General features: G+C 41.7%; 1 protein-coding gene across 2 annotated transcripts in view; it reads right to left on the bottom strand.

Annotated features, from left to right (window-relative positions):
* Positions 1-642: 642 nt before the first annotated feature.
* KATNIP (katanin interacting protein) overlaps positions 643-22,012 on the bottom strand; it is a 59,933-nt gene continuing 38,563 nt past the window's right edge. For both annotated transcript variants that reach the window (XM_071571284.1, XM_071571285.1), the window contains exons 16-26: positions 21,202-21,265; positions 19,196-19,373; positions 16,975-17,140; positions 12,995-13,152; positions 12,610-12,674; positions 12,153-12,263; positions 10,236-10,375; positions 7,351-7,452; positions 6,544-6,704; positions 4,243-4,331; positions 643-1,803 (exon numbers count right to left, since the gene is read on the bottom strand). In XM_071571284.1, coding sequence (XP_071427385.1) covers positions 1,748-1,803; positions 4,243-4,331; positions 6,544-6,704; positions 7,351-7,452; positions 10,236-10,375; positions 12,153-12,263; positions 12,610-12,674; positions 12,995-13,152; positions 16,975-17,140; positions 19,196-19,373; positions 21,202-21,265 — 1,290 coding nt within the window. In that variant the 3' untranslated portion in view covers positions 643-1,747. The remainder of the gene's footprint in view (positions 1,804-4,242; positions 4,332-6,543; positions 6,705-7,350; positions 7,453-10,235; positions 10,376-12,152; positions 12,264-12,609; positions 12,675-12,994; positions 13,153-16,974; positions 17,141-19,195; positions 19,374-21,201; positions 21,266-22,012) is intronic.

Raw genomic sequence — 22,012 nt, 5'->3', positions numbered from 1 at the left:
CAATGTGACATCCCATTCAGAGATTGCCTGCATGACAAATCTGTCATTGTGCCCTAAGTCTTCAAACCTTGCTATGGCCTCTCCTCTTCCACACACAGACATTTCTATCTGTTCTGAGCCCTACCAATATCCCTCCTTTCAGCTGCTCCTGTTTGTCATTTTGGAGTCGGCTGTTGTATGATTTGGAGCAAAAATTAGGACTTGCTTCTTGGTAGAGCAACATCAGGGAACACTCTATGGGGAGAGAGATCTCAGAACAAGAGGGTGCTTTGGTCAGTGCAGGTTGGGAAGAGCCCTGAAACAAAGTGCAATGTGCTCTCCCATACTCTTTTACATTTGTGTTTAGTACAAAATACAGTTTGCTGCTCTATCAATACACAGAAATCTGGGAACTGCACTGCTATCTTGTGTCTTTTCAGCTGAGCCAACAGCAGTGAAGAAGTTTTAGCAAGCAAATATAGAAGATATTGCACTCCTAACTTGGGACAGAAAGGGAAGCAGCACAGTTGGATTCTGCAGCAACAGCTTCAACAGTAACTCTCTTTTATGTCTAAAAGCACATCCTGACTTCAGTGTTCTGTTCTCTCTGGAAACAATCATGGAGTCATCAACTGGCAGGTTGTAAATGAGAAAGGAAGAATCTACTATGGAAGAAATTTATTCGGGTTGTCATAAACACCAAATTTTCAGTGAAAAGTACATTTGCATAGCAAATCCTGCAGCATATTTATTTGGTTAGAACTTTAGTTTCAAAGACTACATAGCAGGGTATTTTTTTGTTTAAAAATGCACTCTGCTCCTGATCTCCTGCTAATTAAAATGCATTTGCCATTTCTCAGAAGTGACAATATGTTGCTGGCAACAGATGTGGTTAGTGCAGCACAGAGGTATGGCCTCCTTGTTCATATAAACAAAATCAGGCAAAACAGGAGATAAGAACATTGCTGTGTAGCAGGAGGACTCTGAAGAATGCACAGAGTGCCTGCCAGTGGCACTCCAGGCAAAACACCTCATTGCTTCTTTCATGGTAGTGAAATAATGAAAGAAATTATTCTTTCACTGCAAAACATGAAAGGAGTGACAGCTGAAATGTACTTACTAAACCCTGATAAACCCTCTTCCTGATCTCCATTTCCTAAAAGCATCCATCACACTTCTGCAAGCCCAGGGGAGCCTCTCCAGGTGTCAGAAACAGTGTCAGCTCCCACAGAGAGCCACGGCATCAAAACACGCAGTGGCAGCCCAGAGACAGACAGGTAAAGAGTTATTTCCTCTAATAAGTGCATTTCCCAGAGAACTATTTTCAGGCATCAGAAATAAAGCAACATTTCCTTCTAGTGAGGAGCTTTGTGATCATCCAGCTAGGATCTAGGAATAAAAGCTTGAGAAATATTCTGAAAAACCTGTGGTTCTAACCATCCTGTTTCACCCCAGTTCTTGGTACTTGGCAGGAACAGTTGTCAGCAGTAAGGTTTTCACTCTCTCCTTTATGTTCCTTCCTCCCTGGATTTTCAATTAAGAGATGAGGGGGAAAAAATTCAGACAGATCATGACCAAAAAAACCCCAGGAAACTGAATCCATGCTTTAGATTTCATTGGGAAGAAAATTTCCTGTAGCAAGTCAAGATTTCCTCCTAAGACAGGAGGTGGTTCAACAGCAGCAGACAAAGTCCTCCTTTTGGATGATGCCTGTTTTGGAGATGGAGATTGCAGTTTTGGGGGCTGGATGCAGGCAGGACTCTCCTTGTTACCTTTTCCTCCTCTGCAGCCCCTTCTCACACATGCAGGTTTTTGGCCTCAGAGCTGTGGAGGCAAAGGGAGGTCTGGTTAGGGCTGCACAGGGAAGCCACAGAGCAAAGGCAGATAAAAATACCCATTTCCCTTCCCATCCCTGAAGGAAAGCTGAGCTCCTCCTCTCAGTGCTGTTTCCTGCACCCACAGTGAGGGCTGACAGCCTTCTCCCAGTCCCAGGGCTTTGCTCTCCTGGGCATCTCATCTGATTTTAATGCTGACACTCACCTGACTGGATGTGGCACTCAGTGCCATGGTCTAGCAGTCAAAGTGGGATTGGATTAAGGGTTGGACTTGATGATCTCAGAGGTCTCTTCCAACCCAACTGATTCTATGATTCTATAAAAGGACCCTCTGAGGTCTCCTCCAACCCAAATCACTGTACAGACCTGTTATCACAACCCCTGGGGATGGCACCAGAGGGGCCAGGGCAGAGGGCAACAGGCAAGCCCTGACTGGTGACTTCAGAGCAGTTCTGTGCCCTTTCTGCTTGGACAGGCCATGTGATGGTGATGGCAATGCCAGCTGTTTACTGGCCATGTCTGCTCTGGAACCCAGGATGTCCAGGATACTTTGGGCACAGCCAGTGCTCCTACACTAATAACTTTCAAGCTGCTTTGGTGCAGGCAATGGCCTTTCAAATCCTTCTCCAACAGAATTGTTATTAAAAGCCATCAAATAATTTCTGCAACACTTCCTAGAGAACTAATTGGAGAAAGTGTCATGCTCAGGAGAGAAAACCAATCATGAATATACCAGCTTGGCTGAGAATTTGTAATGTATTTAGGGAGCTATTCTGAGTAATTTACAGTGAATGACTGGGACTCTTCAGACTATAAATACAATCTACTCTTTCTCCTTGGGAAAAAAAAGGGGGTTGTCTTTTTAATTATCACTTTGAAAGAGAAAAGACCAACCAGAAAGACAGTGGGAGGAATAAAGTCAACATGTTTTCCCCCTTGTTACACTTATCATGATTTTGGATTTGCTCAAGGAGCAACAAGCAACTGATTCTCAGCCACATCTGCATCATCTCTAAAGCTGCTTAAAAGATCAGAGGGGATGCAATGAGCTTATTATCTATGAACCTGCACAATTAAGTTCTCAATTCATCTTCAGTCAGTCTCCTTCCTGAGCTGGCTGGAGGGTCGGGCCCAGAGAGTGCTGGTGAATGGAGCTGCATCCAGCTGGCAGCCGGTCACCAGTGGTGTTCCCCAGGGGTCTGTGTTGGGTCCAGTCCTGTTTAACATCTTTATTGATGATTTAGATGAGGAGATTGAGTCCATCAGCAGCAAATTTGCTGATGACACCAAGTTGGGAGGGAGTGTCGACCTGCTGGAAGGCAGGAGGGCTCTGCAGAGGGATCTGGATAGACTGGAGAGATGGGCTGATTCCAATGGGATGAAGTTCAACAAGGCCAAGTGCAGGTCCTGCCCTTTGGCCACCCCAACCCCTGCAGCGCTCCAGGCTGGGCACAGAGTGGCTGGAGAGCAGCCAGGCAGAGGGACCTGGGGGGACTGAGGGACAGGAAGCTCAACAGGAGCCACCAGTGTGCCCAGGGGGCCAAGAAGGCCAATGGGATCCTGGCCTGGATCCAAACTAGCGTGGCCAGCAGGCCCAGGGCAGTGACCCTTCCCCTGGACTCTGCCTTGGGGAGGCCACACCTTGAGTGTTGTGTTCAGTTCTGGGCCCCTCAGTTCAGGCAAGAGATTGAGGGGCTGGAGCGGGGCCAGAGAAGAGCAACGAGGCTGGAGAAGGGACTGGAGCACAAGTGCTGTGGGGAGAGGCTGAGAGAGCTGGGGGTGTTTAGCCTGGAGAAGAGGAGGCTCAGAGGTGACCTCAGCACTGTCTCTGACTCCCTGAAGGGAAGTTCTGGCCAGGTGGGGGTTGGTCTCTTCTCCCAGACACTCAGCAATAGGACAAGGGGCCACGATGGGCTCAAGTTCTGCCAGGGGAAATTGAAGTTGGAGATCAGAAAAAACTTCTTTGCAGAGATAGTGCTCAGGCATTGGAATGGGCTGCCCAGAGAGGGGGTGGATTCCCCATCCCTGGAGGGTTTTAAACTGAGCTTGGCCGTGGCTCTGAGTGCCATGATCTGGTAAAGGGACTGGAGTTGGACCAAGGGTTGGACTTGATGATCTCAGAGGTCTTTTCCAACCCAATCCATTCTATGATTCTGTGATTTCTCCATTTGTCTTGGCATAAGCCACAACCGCATACCACCTATGTCCTGGATCTGTATCATCCTCTTTCAGATTTAAATACAGAATAAAAATCCACCAGATTATATAATTCATAGTTTGTCTTTCTATGGTAGAAAAAGTGAAGTTAAATATATGTAAGAGGTCTAAGACTCCCCAGTTTTCCCAGTTTAGGTCTCTAACAATGCTCTTTATCCACACTGTGTCTGTAGGAAGTGATCAGAAGGAAACTGTGGCAGACACTCCTTACCTGGATCAGCCACAACTTGTTTCTTTTTGCTGTTGGTGACAATCTCATTTTCATTCATCATTCGGACATCCTGGTCTCCCATATGATTGCTGAAAAGATTCAAATCAGTGAAACAGCCAAAACAACCAACACTGTGAAAAGTTAGGAGAGCTTTCCATGGAATAAGTTACCAAAAATCATAACCTGAAGGATTTCTTGCCAGTTTAATTAGTGACATCCATTCAGGCACACATTCAAATATAAATATCATATTCACTCTACAGTTTTCAAGCCTTGCCTACACAGCTTGAACCACATTAACCAAAGTGAGATTTTAAATCAGAACTGTGCATAGAGGGTATAAAAATCCCTATATGGAACTTCACACTGCTTTGGAAAACTGAAATTGCATTATTTGAAAGTTTCCTGGACTACACAAAATTCATTTACTGTGACATGTTTTATTTGCAGGCAGTTGGAAAATTTTAACCATTTCTTTTTGGGAAAGAAGTAATAACTTCAAAGCCAAATTAAATTCAACTAATTACAGGGAAAAATGTGAGCTGCATTGAAAGGTGAAGAAAACATCACTAATAACATCTCCCTTTCACACAGACAAAGAAAAACATTCATGCCTTTGGAACAAAAGAAGTGTATTTTTCTTTCCTCTACAAACATTGCACAAAATGGGTTTCTATTTTTGGAGGAAAATGTAATGTCTCTCAGACTGTCAGAGGGAGGCAGGGGAACCAGTAGTGAAGGAAATCAGAAGGTCCACTATTGATGATAATATCAGACTCAAGTTCAGGGTTCATAAAATACTGAACATGTGAAAGAGAACGGGCAAAGATCAGAAGTAACAACATATAAAAGCTCGAGCCCATTTTTAAAATGAAGGGATATTATCCAGCATGTCCCCTCTTGCTGCTGAAGTACCCTGTATTTTAGCAGGGTGGGAGGTGGAAAAAAGGGGAAAGATAATTGCAAACCAGGCAAAGAAAAAGACCAAGAAAGCTCCTGCCCAGAAGTCTAGAAGAGAAGAGGCTCAGCATGGTCTGGGAAACAGATGATGCAGTTTTTGTGACCCCAAAAGATACTCCTCTTAAAAGCAAATCAAAAGATATTTGTCTTATAAACATATGCAAAGGAAGTCATGTGAAAAAGATCTGTGATTACAGCTGGTGCCTCCCTGCTCCCAATAAAACAACTTTACTCACAGAAAGACCTGAAGCTGAGCAAAGTGAAGCTCCATTTCCCCTCCTCCTCCTCCTCCTTCTTGTACCCCACTGAAAAACGTCTCAAAACCTTTATTTCCTCAGGGCATTTTCATTTCAGTAGCTTTTTCACTGGAAGAACTGCCCACCTCCAAATTCCACCATGACAACAGAGCCACTTGTACAAAACGTGAGCCCAACTCATCATATCCAAACCCCACAAATTTATTTAACATCTCACAGAGCCAGTGGCCAACAGCCAATGCTTCAGAGAACCACAGGAAAGCAAACCCTTCTGTTCTTAATCAGACACCTTCTATCCCTTCTGCTTATTTCTAAATATTTGAATATTCTTCTCAATGGATCACCTGCCATTTTTCCATGCAAAACTTGCTTTTTTTTCTCCCCAGTGGTGTATTTGCAAGTCATTCTATTTGTTAGCTGTCCAACGTGTAGGAAAGTGTTCACTTCCATAAGCTTTCATTTCTTCACTTTTCAATCCCATTTAAAATAAATTATTCTTTCAATCTTTATTTTCCTTTGCCAGGGATTAGGTTTAGACTCTATCAATCCCGACCTTCTAAATGCAAGTGCATTTTTCACTGCATTTCATCACATTCTCTGTGAGATTGCCAACTTGGTGGTTTCAAAGTGTCATTTCTGCAAATGTAACTCATTTCTCATTTTAGCAAGTTCATTATTTTAGAATGTTTATAAAATAGAAGAATTCTGGTTCCTTAATGAGCATCTATGTCAAATCAGAGGACTTTGTTTTCTTTAATTTTGATGCTTGGTTCTTTTTCATTAACTTTCTATTTCCCCCTCCCCCTGTATAATATCATTGGGATTTATTATTCCTTCTCTAAGGAAGCTTAACTTTTTTCTTTTGTGTTTACAGGCTTTCATGCAAACACATGTAAATATAAATCATGAATCCCAGTAAGTGCAAATAAAGCTGGCAATTTGGCCCTCATATCTAAAAACCTATTTATTTCTCATTAAGTGAGGCACTTTGGAAGGGAATTTCCCACAGCAATGCACATATTGCTGACATCAGTCACATGGAAACAGTGTTTAAACCCAAGACTCTTCTTCCAGCCTGACATACCTAATGACAGTTCTCTTCTCCTGATGGCAGATCTTCTCATCATCTGTGAAGAGGATGGTGTGATAGGGCACCACAGGCTCACAGGTTGGGAGGATTCCTGCCACCACATGGCTCACCATATCCAGAATCCCATTGTACACCAGCAAGTCATCCACCAGAAGCTACAGATATTTCAGAAACAAACCAAAAAACCCCACCTGGAAATCAGGCATTGCTTCCAGCAATTAACTAGAAATCATTTTGCCCTATTTGTTTTACAAATCTGGTCACTAATTTAGCTTTTGTTCCTTAAAACTTTCATTTCTATTCGCTGCTGGGGTTTGATTTTTTTTTCCCCTCCCCAAGTTTTTATCCTCTCACTGATGTTTTTTAATGCAGCTTTCAAGTAGGTAATTAAAAATGTATTTCATGTTTTACATAATTGCTGTTCTATTCACTGGAGTGAATCACTCTTAAATCTAGGAATTAATGAATCTCACCTCACTTCAGCTGTCTAAAACTTGGGTGTGTAGTTTAAACTAGTCTTCCAGGGCTGCTCTACAGTCAGTGGAAAAAGAAAAGCATTATCCTATCTTAAAACAATTATCTAAGAAAAAATCAGATAGAGTGTTCTTTGCCTGGACAAAAAAAGGAGGACAGATGACTGGCATAGATTAGTCATTTTAACACTAAATGCAGAGTTAAATGAAATGAATCCCATCCTTTGAGGTTTTATGGAATAACACTTCAGTAAACTGTGAAAATCCCTACAGAAACCAAGCAGGCTGACTCACCAGAGCACAGAGAATGCCCAGAGAAGTGACTTACCCCAAACTCTTTCACACCTCTCGGGGGAGTTTTGGCATAATTCCACAACTTGATCATCGACACCGTAGTAGGGACATCAAAAATGACATACACCCTGTTCACCTGGGAAAGAGAATTAATTTATATTTTACAGCCCAAATTGCCCAAAGAAATGAAATCCTCATGCATCTGGCATCCAAAGAGGCTCGTGTTTAAGGAGCTGAGGTGACTCTTGCTAAGGATTGAAGTTCAGCCTCGTCCCTGTTGACAATTCACAGATGTTGTTTCTACCCCACACTGCCCTCTACAATCTGTGTAACTTGGCAGCAGGTGACACCTCGACCACCCTGGGCACCCTGGACTGCCTGGCAATTGAAGGGTGGGTAGAGAGACACTTTTAATGAGTATTTCAACAGCCAAGCACAGACAAGTCCTCCAAGACAAGACAAGGTAGTGTCTGTTCTATTCTGTGCTGTGCTGAAGGGAGCCACAGGAAAGACAAGGAGAGACTCTTGACAAGGGCCTGGAGTGGCTTCAGACTGAAAAAGAGGACATTTAGAATAGACATAGGAAAGGACCCTGTGAGGGTGGGCAGGCCCTGGCACAGGGTGCCCAGAGCAGCTGTGGCTGCCCCATCCCTGGAAGCGTCCAAGGCCAGGCTGGACAGGGCTTGGAGCAGTCTGGGATAGTGGAAGGTGTCCCTGCCCATGGGTTGGAATGAGATAGGCTTTAAGGTCCCTTCCAACCCAAACCATTCTATGATTCTGTTCCGTCCTGTTCCATTTCTTTCTACCAAATATGACCAGAATCCACCTATTTGCAAGACTCAAATATCTCCCATATCCCCTGACTTTGAAAGCTCTTCCAGAAATTTTGCAATTTTTGTGTGAGTTACACTAACTGGAATGTAGAGATCATTCTCCAGATGCTCCCTAAACAATTATTGCTTGATGTATTATTCACTTTCCTTTCAGTGACGTTAATGCCAAGATGTTAAGACTAAAGATTAGCCTGTAGGAAACCAATCTTGCCTGTTACAGTTAATTCTATGCTATTCCTTTTATGAGCCACTATATCAACTTTGGATCAACATATCTTAAGCTTCATCTTTAGCATCCTCTGAAGTTTTAATCCTTTGATGTATTAGAGGAGATACTGGAAGTTATATTAAATCATTATGGCCTTTTTTACTGAAGAAAGAAAGGTAAATGGGATCAATAGGAATGTTTGCATCTGTGATTTTCCACAACACAACTGGAGCACAGTCTCCAATAGCAATTGTTAGTCCTGCAGCAAATGACAAATCTGATAGAAAACCCATTCAAACAAACAAATAAAATGACAATCAGTAACAAGGGAACACAGAATTCAAATTCCACTTACATTAGTAACAAATTTCCAAAAGGCAAAACCACTTTTAGAATCAGAAGGGAAAAGATATTTAGAAAGGAAAAGAAAAGCTATAATATAAATTTCCTTCGAGGTTTTGAGCCTCCCAATACAGCCAAGAGTTAATGCAGCTTTCCAGGCAGCTGGAGCAGCCCAGCAGTGGGGATGGCAGGGAGGGAGGGAGGACACACAGGCTGAGCATCCACAGCCTGATTGCTTAATCCACTGGTACCTCCTGGCTGAACAACCACACCAGGGAAGATGGAGGAGAGCAAAGTACTCTGTGGTTCTTGAAAAGGTGTAATTTGCCACAGTTCAAGGACAGAAAGCGCCATTAAATCGCTTCTGCCTCCTGCATTTCACACATTATCAATTTAGCCTTTAATACTGGCATTTTATGTTCTTCTGCAGTACTTTGCTGTCAGCCAGAACAACACAGAGCAGTGTCTGCATCTCTGCCAGAGCTCCAGGGACTGTCACTTCCCTGTCTGCCCCAGTGAAACAGCCTCTGCAAGCAGGGCTTTCATGAGGACATGAGCAATCCCAGATGGTTGTCAAGTCAATCATTTGTCACGTTGTGATGGATATCTGAACATCCCATCACATCACCAGCACTCAGGATGTGGGATCCACACAGTGGGAGCCTCAGGCACCACACAGACCTTCCACCTCCCTAACAAATGCAAGTGGTCACTATTCCCAAGTATACTTAAGACCTTTATCTTAATTATACCCACTGCATTGTAAGGTACAATGATATAAACTGACTTAACTCCTTGCTTTTAATATTCTGATTAATAACTGAAACATATGGAGTGAGGATTTTTCCAACACAGTAAGTTATTTCACATGTAAGGTTTACATTTTGTTCTCTTTTTAAATCCATTCTCTTCCACAAAATAAATACAGCTCAATGATGTCCATAACAGGCCCATAAAAAAATGTCCTCTCCAAAAGGAAGGTCAGAACTCATTTATCTACTTTTAGATATTTGATATCCCAAATTTAAACAAGGGACTACTGAAAGGGCTGAATTACTTGTGGCCTTAGGACATGAAGTACTAAGTCTGCCATCCCTAATCTCTGAATTTGAATTCAACACAGAAAATGAGATTAAAAATAATTCTTGCTGCTGGAACAACATTCATTGCACTTTGTGAAAATGAATTTAAGATCCTGGTTCCCTCCTGTTTGAAAGGTGTTTATTGCACAAAATACACACATTAAGCTCCTTCCTCATTATCTTTATCACAGTAACTCAAAATTAATCTCTGCCAGCCTTGGAAATTCTGCTGCAGTTGCACCATGGAGATAGGAGATGCCAAACCTGGGAAACCTTCACTGCTGCTGTCTTGCAGTGCAGAGAAGCTGCAATAAAAACCCTCCCCAAAAGCAGAGATTCAATACCAGTTACTAACACCAAATTTACCTACAAATTACGTGTGCTTCCCCTTCCCTCTGTGCTTCCAGCTGTATCCACACACATCCCTAAACCAGAAAGGAAAGGAAAAATGTACCAAACCAGGCAGAACTGGTGCCAGCCACATGTGCCTGCCATCAGTGGTGTCATTGACTCTGTCGATCAGCTTGTCTGGGGTCCGGATGTCTCCAGACACATCTTCCAAAACGTTGACACTGTCTGGGAAAGCAGCAATGTCTGAAAAACACTTTGAGTGTAAATAACCACAAAAGACAGTTCAGAAACACCCCATTTAAAGGTTCATGCTTGGTTTCCTCAGTTCCATGAGTGAGGATTCACTCCGAGTACCTCACACATTTTTAAAAGCAGGACAACCCTTACAGATCCTGGCATTCAAATTGATTTTTAAAATAGGAATAAAGTAACTAGCTGCATTTAGTTTATTTTCAAATATGTATTTATGACTTCATCAATAAAGTTCTGTTAGTGGGAACAAGCACTTCCCAGCTTTTTGGTGACAAAGCCCCTTTTTTTATGATAAGCTTGTAAAAACTCCTCATACAAGACCTATCTCAAGAAAAGCCTCCTGGTAGGAGGTAGTCATCAGCCAGACCAGGTTTTGCTTGAGTTGCTCAGGGTAGAAATCAGTAACTGTCTAATCAGAGCTTTTTTCAGCTCTTTGAGATGAAAAGATTAAACCTCCCATTGAACAGGCAACCAGATTTTCTCTGCAGGAGAACATTTACATTAAAAACACGTATGTGAAAGACATGCCAAAGAAATGTGGGTAGATGGCACTGTCTTCAGGATTATAAATCCCAGGAAAACCAGTTTGATATTAATTTCCCCTTGTCCTCCTTTCTAAAAGGCCTGAATCTGTAAGTATTTATAAAGAATTTAAGGAATACCACAGCAATGCCTCAAGTGTTTAAGAAAAGCTCCAGACTCAGCAATGAATTATCACATTAAGTACTGCACTAAGACAAATCTGCTTTTTTAGCATCCTAATAGAGCCAATCATCAGCATTGCACAGGCAGGAGCAGGTGATCACTCACACCAAGCTCAGGGTTCTTTACCTGTTCTGCACTGCAAAGCCACACCAGCTGAATTAAAGACCCCTTGCTCTTAAAGCCCATTTGTTACCATTTTTCAATTTCAAAATGCTTCTTGTCCATGACAAATGTTTCAAGTTCGTCATGGATCACACAGGATACAAACAAAAATTGGGAAAAAGCCTTTATTACCTTTTCATTCTATCCCCTATTAGGCACTGAGGATCCTTAGAGACATCCCACTCATGCAGCACTTGTGCTATTTATTCTTTCTAATAAATTGGCTAAGAAATGTTTCTGCCGTGCACCTGAACTGTGTGAGTTGTATGTTGGGTGTTGTATGTGAAGTGGATGCTGGCACAGAGCATGGCAGTGCCACCTTGATGACTGTCAATCCTGCAAACATGCCCTTCATTCCCTCTGTTGGGTAGCCAGGGAACACTGAATCAAATTCCACCCCTCAGCCCTGCTCTCATGACTGCAGCAGGTGTCTAGAATAGCCTCAATCTCCAGACTGTGAACAGCCTAAATCTCCAGAACAAGAGGAATGAAAAATTTCTTTCCTGAGGCCCAGTGAAAGATTCCATAATAAAAAAGCACCCAACTCAACCTTTTCTTATGAATTTATAGCTCAGCAAACTTTCTGGTCCTTCCATACCACAAAAGAAATAAATGTCAACAGCAAAAAATATCATGGGTTTTTTATGCCTTCCCTTCTCTAATCTTGTCCTGCTTTATTGGTGCACCCCATTCAGAGATGAAATGTTTTGAAAGTATATAGAATACATAAAAACATATAATAACAAGACTCATCACACAAATATAGAGAAACAGAAGCAGAGTTAACCCCACAGGATAAACAGGAAATTTGGAAGAAGTAGCAAGTGATGCCATATGAAAATCTGCCAGGGAGCAAACTGTGTTTGGACAGGGACAGAGGGGCTTGGTGTGCAAAGGATACTGTTTTCAGTCAGTAAGATTTGCTCTCCATGCTCATTGAACAGCTCCAGCCCATTCAAACCAATGTAGTATGGATCACCCCAGCTTGTCAGGAGCTGAAACTGGAAAATAACTGAAAAGCAAAAGGCTGTTAAGGAAGATTTCAGCATTATTTCTTTGTCCTAACAGATTATTTCATTTGCAGTTTGAAAAATTATCATGCCACCCACACCTCGATGTCCAACACTCTGATTTGCAGATCAGAAAAAGCTACCAGAGATTCTGAAAACTGGTCACATATTCATATATTATGTTCCATTTGTTTAGTCCTGTCATACTTAATGTAAGCCTTCCTCAGATTCTTGGTATCCTGCTAACTACTTAAAGAACCAGAAATTGTTGGTATCCAAAAAGCTCAGGACTCGTATAACTCTAAAATATTCCACTATGACAAGTAAGAAAATGACAGAGAAGGATACAACCACAGGGCATTAAGGGTGCTTCATAGTCCATGCTGGCTTGTTCCATTCTCTTCGAGCCAGTCCTGACAAAAAAAAAACCAAGACAAAACAGGTTTTATATGTACCCATGGCTCGTTCAGAAAAGAACAAACCCAAAGCACTGAGTCCCTACAAACAGCCCCCCTGATCCCTCCACCTGTGATTATGGACTGGACTGTTCTCTGATCTCAATAAAATCTGGTTAATAGTTTATGACTAAAACCCAATTAAACACTCTGGTCTCAGTGCTCTGTATTTTCATTCAAGAGTCCTCATACAATTGGCTTTGACAGATAACAAGATAAAAGACTGTAACAGTGAAGAGAAACCATGTGGTTCAGACACCAAACCCATCCTGCTTTACCTCCTGTGCACTTTGGTGGTTGGCTGAGGCTGCAGGTAGTCAAGGAAGAGAATTTCCTGGGCAAAGTCGAAGTGGCAGTTGCCGGGTCCCTTGCGGATGAGGAACCCGCCTGGTGGGGAGATGCTGTGCCCATCCAGCAGCACGTGCACCACCTTGGCCTGGTTAAAACAGCAGAACATCAGACTACATGACATGACAGAGATTAAAAGAAGTTGAAAACAACTGCATACAGAGGCTGAAACAATTTGAGTTATTTTGTTGGGTTTATTTCACTCCTGTGTAGTGTGAGAGCCTTTGGTAAAAGAAAGCCTAAAGCAGCAGATAGCAGTGGGAACCCACAGTGTGTGACTCAGTGTCAGTGGTGACATGGATGGGGATGGGAGAGGTGAGCATTTGGGAGGATAATATTCAGAAAAACAAAAGCATTGCCAGATCTTTCCATTACTGCATCTCACTAGATCTCAGCAAGTTGAAGCTTCCCTCTATCACAGAAAGGGTGGTCAAGCATTGCAAAAGGCTGCCCAGGAAAGTGGTGGAGTCACCACCCCTGGAGGGATTTAAAAGATGTACAGATCAGGCACCTGGGGCCATGGTTTAGTGGTGGCCTTGGCAGTGTCAGGTTTACAGCTGGACTACATGTTCTTAAAGGTCTTTCCCCACCTAAACAACTCTGTGATTGCTGAGCCTGCAGCAATATTTACACACATGATCAGAATGGAAAGACTCAGCTTTGAGGCCAGCACATGGCACAGAGGTGATCTGAGCAGGCAGAAGAGACATCATGCCCTGGCTGGAGCCACCCTTCCAGAAATCCCACAGCCTGGTGCTGCCTCCAGAGCAGCCTTTTGTGTCTCTGTTGGATTTACAGACACCTGTATTTCCCCAGCTCTATTTATCTTTGTGGCAGGTGGCACTTAGACTTTTCCAGGATCATTCAAACTCCTCTGCCAGGCAGTGCTGTGTGTAACCTAAGGGCATATGAATAAAGAAAAGGTACCTGCACCAGACAGAAAGAATTGAGCTGTGCCCACATGGCAGATGCAAACACATCTTACACAACCTCTGAAGATTAAACTGAATAATTCAGCCATACTTATTGAGATGATGCAGAAGCCCTGGCCCCCCACCCTCCCCCAGCAGCACCATCTGGTGCTGTGTCCATGAGCCCAGGCACAGAACAATTCCATCAGGCAGCAACAATTAATCACTGCATCTTGCCCTGCAACATGTTCAATACAACTTAATCATAAGCAGCATTTATTGCCCTGAGCCTTTCACTAAGGACCAGACTGGAAGGAATATTACCTGGAAAACAGAACAATATGGCCTCATAACTGGCATTGCAATTAAAGCCTGCTGATTAATGAACTGCACCAGAACAGATTCATTTAGTTAACAAAAGACTTAATTTAGTCTAAAGGTAATGTAAGTCAGTTTTCTCATCTTTGGATTTCATGCTGACTGATATATAAAAGATAATTTGAGGTTACCTTAAGTTTGCATGCAAATATTTAATTTTCATTATTAAGATCTGTTAAAACTATATCTGCAATATTTACAGTTAAAATTCTTATTTCAGGTGTCTATTTGAGAAGCACTTTAAAATATTCTGAGCACTCTGCAAATCCTGTGTATTATCAGTGACCTGATACTCATAACAGTTCTCATATTTTTTCCATTTGTGAAGGATGTTTTATTCAATAATAATTACATGCAATATCCCAAAAGCAAATAATTTTCAGGAAGATCTTTTTTTCCCCACAAAAACATTTCTGGCTTTGAAAACCTCTGGTATTGTACTAGACTAGAGGAGGTGCTCAGTTAATTTCCAAACAGCCTGAAGATTAATTAGGAGGGAATGTTTGTATGGCTGCTAAGTATGGAGAAATCAGTGTTTCTGGTTTCATCTTTAATACACTTGGGAGCAAAGAAAGGAACTCTCCTTTCCATCTCAGGAACTCTGCATGGCACTTTCCAGCTGGGTGAATCTGCCAGGCTGAGGAGAGGGAGTGAAAACCCCTCTGCAATATTTTCCAAAAGGGAAACACGTAGTGAATGGGAAGTCTGGAGACTTAGAGATGAAATCTTACCTATTATAGCACAGCTGCTGATATTTATGTGCCCTTTCCAGCCCTCATTTCTCAGTAATTCTCATCAGCTGAGAAGCCACTCAACCATCACATATTGCATTTTACAAATGGCATAACAAAGCTTTCACAAGGTGATTTTTCACAGGGCTGGAAATAGCACCCAAGTCTTCATTCTGTCACTCCCTGCCATTACCCTCTCACACTGAAGCTGTGAATAGAATCCAGCAGCCTGCAGCTGCCTGCAAAACCAGCAGCTCTCACACCCAGAGACTGTTTCTTAGAAGGAACAGCCATACTTCAAGAGACAAATGTCACAATGCCCTGGGTTTGCAGCCTAAAGCCTCTTTAGTGTGGCCCAGCCAATATCTTGCATCCTCAGTTTTCTAAGTAATTTATTTTGTCCTGCAGGAATGGGCTGCTCCTTTAAACTGTATTCACAGTCTGCATGAAGGTGGAAACCTGTATCACACTCACCATTTTTCCCTACCTAGCCAAGTAAACTGCTGAAAATAGATATTTTTTCTTGGTTTGGCCTCCAAAGATCAAATTTCATCTTATATTTTAGAGATTTAGTAAGCACTGCTAAGCAACAACTAAAACATCAGTGTGTTCTCAACATTATTCTCACCCTCAATCCCAAAGACAAAACATTCACTCTAGCCCAGCTGAAATCAGGACACAAATGTCAGTAAACCCCCTACTTTATATAGGGGGTGTATTGAGATGGGGAACTCAGAATGCTCCAGAACCCTCCCATGTGTCAAACCTGTGGGTTAATGAACGTGCCACCAAATGAGGTGCCATATGTTAAAATCTCTGGGTCAATTATGTTTAATTGACAGATTTGATGCTCTGGCCCTCTGGGAGTGTTTAGCACCAACAACCCCCATGCTGACACTAAAAGATGCCAGGCAGGGTTCATGCTAAAGCAATTTCTGGAAGGTAAATCTACACAAAGACACACTTGTGCCAGTGTCTTCCCAATCCTGTGAACATTCCAGGCCTCCAATTTCAATTCGAGATTTTTTTTCCCCAAATGTTGCTGATCCTTTCTGTCCTATCTCTCTCTAGTTTAATATATATATCAATGTTCTTCTTCTTACCTACTGACTGAATTTGGACATCAAGAATGCAACAGTTGTAGGGAAAAAGGGCAGGTCTGGAAACAAATGGATTCATAAACTCTCTGTGAACAGCAACTGCTATTTCATTATCAGTGCAAGTGCAAGTGCAGCAGGGAAGTGAGGGACAGACAAACTCAGCTTGCCAACAAGGTGTAAAATTATCTCCAGCAGGTCTCAATTGCCAGTATGAAAAAGAAATATAAACCAAATAAATTTGGAAAAAGAAGAGAGGAGGTATGTTAATACAATTTTAGCTAAATTATTTTAGCCAAACTGTTTAAAGATGTCAACTTTCCATAAAAAAGATTAAGAGTCCAAGTGACTCTTCTTGCTTCTTGGAAAAGGCAGCATTTAAGGACTGGCCTTTTGAAACTTAACCAAACAGAATTTCTGTTGGAAAAGTTTCCTTCTTGTATCATTCCCTGTATTCCAGGAAACACAGAATCATATGGTAGGTCTAAATATTAGATATTGAGAGGATACCTCTTGAGAATCATCCATCTTGAAAATAACATGTGGCATTGTATGTGTCTCTTAGAAAAATCAGCTTTGAAGATTTCTTTAAACTATCTCTGGCTTTTTTTTTTTCAATATGTGCTGTTTGTGGAGACAGGAATGCATTATACCTGCCACAAAACTCAGACTCCCACAATCTGGAGAGATTTATGGTGTTCCATTAAGGCAGCTATATTCATTCATCACAGTACCAATTTTCCAATGCACTGCTGTATATTTTTGCTGGCAGTGCTCCTTTTCTTTTACTTACCCCTCTGTAGGTATCCTCTGGAGATTTATTATAGTTCCAAAAGCGAAGCCCTGCAATACTTTCCATTTTATCAAAATGGATTGTAAGCAGATGATCTTCTCCAAAAGAGAAGGGAATGAGCCACATATGGTCATCCTCTACTGTGATATTAGTCCCATCTATTAACCTACAAAGAGAAAAATCCATTAGCAGCAGAAAGGGAAAAGCTGCTTCCCCCATGAAAAGCAGGGACTTTACTAAGCAGGGACTTTACTAAAGTGTGCCTGTGTGCACCAATTAAAAAGCATCCAAAATAACACACAATTATTAAATTAAAGACAGTGTGGGGAGAAAAAGCAGTGTTTTCCTTTAGTTGGGTCTGTTTGAGGAAAACCAGCAAAATGTTTCTGTTTTCTCTGTGTGAACAGGGTGGGCAGAGGAAAGCTCAGCCACCTTTGTACCAGCCCAGACACAATTTAATTTGAGTTGCATACCTAAACTAGTCCATGTGGCACTCTGCAGTGTGTTACTCTGCCAACACAACTCCCCTGAATCCAACAGGGACCTGGCTGGCAGCTGGAGAACCCTGGAAGAACCAGAGTTTGCTCCCATCCTTCTGTGTGCCCACAGTCAGGCACAGCCCTGCCCTGTTAAAGAGCTTCCCACCAGCAGGACAAAGTCTTTTCAGAACAGCACAGACTTCAGGCTGCACAGATAAATCCATTATTTCCTCCTCATTTTGGAATCCTGGCTTTGTATTCACCTACTGCAAACTACAGCATACAAAGATGGAGTAAAGAATATGAATTAATTGTCCACTATAATTACTTTGGTACACTGCCCAAAAAAGTAAGTATATACTTGATATTTATTTAAAAGTTTAATGGAAGAATGAGTGCCAGGCTTGGCAGTTCCTTAAAGAAAAAGATTTGAATAATGACTCTCTCACAGAGGACCTGATCAGGGAGTTCATGAGAGAAGACATAATTCTTGACTTGGTCTTGAAGAGCAACAGGACCTATTCCAAGTGCCACAGCTGAGGAGCATTGTAGTGTACTCAAATTCAAAATACCAAAAGCCAAAAAAGCCTCTATTTCTTGTGTCCAAAAAAGTTCTTAAGGAAAACATGTGAAAAAATAATTAAAAATGTATCTCACTTACTAAGAAAGACATCAGACAGAGGGAGGACTTGAAAACTCAAAGGCAGCCTGGCTCAGTAGCAGGATAAACAAATTTATTATAAGCCATCTCTCAAAGAAATTCATGATCAAAAAATCCCAGAATTGATAGAATCATAAACCCTGCAAGGTTAAATGTGTGTGCACAGGCCAAAACACAGTAGGAAGGCTGGCAAGCAAAAGGCACCATAAATAACATTCCTCAAATACATCATGGGCAGATTTCTCACATCTTGGTGCCTACAGATGAGATTTTCACACAAACAGGCAAAAGAAACAAGGAATTATACAGAAGTAAGTTTGATATCTGTGTTAGTCAGATTAGCAGGAATTACAAATAACAGTTAGTGCACATGTAAATAAATACAACATTCCAAGGAAGACTCCAGAGAGACTTAGAAAAGACAAGTCCTAATTCATAAACCCAGTCACAGACCATAAACATGCCAGAGGACAGGATTGTGACTGAAAATACCCTGTAAAATGGAGATATGACTCAGAAACAACAGGATGCAGCTTCAATAACAACCAAATGCCAAGTCCTCTCCAGATCTACAGCCTATGATTTCTATACTGCTGCCATTTAGGATGGGGAAGTTAATTCAAGGAAATAAACTTGTCAGTGAAGAAAACTTCATTAGAATTACCAAAAATAGGCTGCAAAATTGCCAAAAGAATGGCACCCATTTGTGCAATTCCCCAACACATGCTCATTTTTTGCTAACTTGAAAATTTTCCTTGAAGTTATCCAGAAATCCTGCATATATATCACTGAATATGCACAGACAGATGCTTCAGAACACCCACATTTCTTCCTGGAAAGTCCTTGGCAGAAACACCAACCAGGCATGTTACCATCTCCTAACTCAAACACCAACTTTTGGAAACATCTCATTCATGTTTCTACAACAAGCTGTTTCTGGGCAGTTTGTGAATTCCAAGAATGAGCAGTGCTGGGATGAAAATCATGTTTGCATTGATATGTGTTAGCAGAATAGAAGCTTATATAATTCTGTCACTTTATCAAATCTGATGTAAAATGCATCCAAGTCTTTGTTACTTACTTTTCTAATGTTCTGGAGTCTCCTGTGTACTCTGGGAGATCATTTAAGTCTTGGGGTGAAGCAGAAATCTGTTCTGTGCTTATTTTCAGTGCCTGGCCATTCTTTCCTATCACTTCAAGTCCTGTCAGTCCAAGGTAATGGGAGTCTCCCCAGGTCATGGTAAAATTCAGTTGCAGGCCTATATAAAAGATATACATGCAATTTATTTCTATACTGACTAGTTGGAAGTCAGGAGCCAATACAAACATGCAGCAAGCCCCAGTGACAAGCAGTATGTGTATTTTGGGTAGATTAAATAACTTCATATGCTGGATTTGGATATTTCCTGGCCTGTGTCCCTCCTTCCACATAACAGCATCTTCTTTTCATCAGTGTTAGCCCCTTTATTGGGCTGCCAACACCTTGTTCACTTTTAACTGAGCAAGCACATTACCAAGTGTCTCATTACTGTGCCTGCAGAGTGACAGCAATTCAGGGACACATTTCAGCAGTTACATGACAGATTTGGTGATTATGCAGACACAGAGAAGACCAATCAGTCTGAAGTCTATCCATCATCTTCCACCAGCTAAATGACTATACATGATCATATAAATCCAGTCGCTCATAATCCCATAAATTGTCAACTCGTAGTTAAAGCGAAACACAAATTTGCTTTATTAATGTTTTTAAGTTACTATCTTCACATCACAGCTAGATGCATGGAAATATTTTAATGGGACAGCATCAGGGAAAAGCAGCAATATGGATTAGCCTGCATCTCTGGAAAATAAATAGGAAAGGAAAACTGGACAGACAAAAGGCTGTACACGTCTCTTCAGATCCACCTGTTTTATGCCTTACTGAAAAAAAAACAAATGTAACAAGTAATATTTCAATCTGATCAGGTTCCACAAAAATCCAACACTGTAAATTAAAAGTATCTTTCATTTCACACACTACAGAAACCCAGAAATAATCAGGTTGGATAGTGCCTAAAGGAGCACCACTAGTCATGGTGCCCTGAAAAACAAACAAGCATTATACCTATTAAGCCATCCAGCTCAAATAGCTGTAAATAGCTGTAGCAAGTCTTGATATACACATAAATTCACTTGGATGTAAGATCTCCTTGGCATTTGCAAGGACACAAGGGCAGAAGTAGTTCTGTTAGCTGACAAACTTGGAGCTCCGGCTACATTTATTTTGGATGCTGTTCCCAAGGCCATTGCTAAGGCTGAACTTGCTCAGTGTTCTCCAGAAAAGCCAGAGGATGTTTTCCCATGGAAAAGCCAGGGAGGAACAGCCATCCACACAAGGTTCAGTGTTCATTTCACCACAGCAATGAATGTGGGGATGATGCAGGAGCAAAGGGACCTCTGGAGGTGTCTGATCCAACTCCAAGCTCAGGGCTTGTCCATTAGATCAGGTCTCTAAAGAGCTTACCCAGTGAAAGTCTGCAGGTCTCCAAGGCTGGCAGAATTCAAACCCTCTCTCAATCCCTGTTCAGTGTTTGTTTGCCCTCAGGGTGAAAAAGGCCCTGTTGGAAATTGTTGTCAGAGGACCAGGAGCTGATCCTGAAGCTTTTGGGCCATCCAGAAACATTCTGGACAACAATTTAAAGGCTCACAGAGAGTTGGGTTTGCACAGGACAAAGAAATCAGGTACTTTAAGCACAGCTATAACATTCTGATCAAGATTTGTTGTAGGGTTTCTATTGTCAATCCATCTGAACAACTCAGTCTACATAAACACACAGGACTGGGAGAGAATTACTGGGTAAGGCACACAGCTATAAGAAATCCCATTCAGGGACTAGGCAAATGGCTAATGGTATTTTTCTGAGATTAAAAACCAACTGTTACAATATAATGTTGCAAACAAAGCTTCTGCCTTAAACATTCCATTACTCTTCTTTATTCTAGACCTGACATCTGTCACAAAGTTCTGTACAGCTCTGACAAATCAGATCCTCCTGGATGACATGTCTGGGGGAGGGTGGTTAAGGAAGAAGTGTAAGAACTTACATTTTCCAGTAAATATCCCTGTTTCCTTAGGTGTACATTCAGAGAGAGAGTCTGGCTCTTGAACCTAAAAAGAAAGCCAACAGGTGCAATATTCCACATACACTACAGACATTGTTTATAAAGTGAGTTTTTATGTCTGTTCCTTTGGGTTTTACTACATTTGTATCTCAATCTGCCCTTTGCCTCCCCACCCTGGCTGTCCTGCAAATTATGGAAAACATGCCCCAAAATGTAGAAGATCACATGGATCCTTAGAAAATCAAGGGTGGGGGGTTTTGGTTAGTTCATATAGAAACATTGAATGGGAGACTCTGTAGTGTGAGTTACCTGTTCTCAAAGAGGCTGAAATTCTTTAGTCACTCTTATTTACCTGCAAATCCCCATTAGCAAATGATAATATCCTGTGTTTGCAATATGTTGCAAAGTCATTGCAGAGACAAGAAGTCTGGAAGGAAGTCAAGAGCAGAGAGTGCCACCACTGTTTCTTCTCAAGGATTAAGAGGCAGAACAAACAAGCAAACTTGTCCAAAAGCTTGTGCTGGTTCTCTGACAATACTAACTAAAAAGAGCCTGTGCTATTCAGCACAGCAAACCAGAGAGTGAATAAACAGATGGCAAAATTTGCTGATCATCCTGGGGCAATCAGGGCAGTAAAGACAAAGAAAAATGGCAAAGGGTTACAGAGAAAGTTCATTTCATTGAATGCCTGTGATAAAATGACTAATTCTGCTCACTGTGGGTAAATATAAAAATGCTACACTAGAGGAAAACAATCCTAACTTTTTGCATATACCAGTACTGGGCTCCAAAA

Source organism: Pithys albifrons, chromosome 16, assembly GCF_047495875.1.
Source record: "Pithys albifrons albifrons isolate INPA30051 chromosome 16, PitAlb_v1, whole genome shotgun sequence".
NCBI classification, from domain to species: Eukaryota; Metazoa; Chordata; class Aves; order Passeriformes; family Thamnophilidae; genus Pithys; species Pithys albifrons.
The sequence above is the reverse complement of the archived record's forward strand: the minus strand, read 5'-3'. Positions and strand labels throughout refer to the sequence as shown.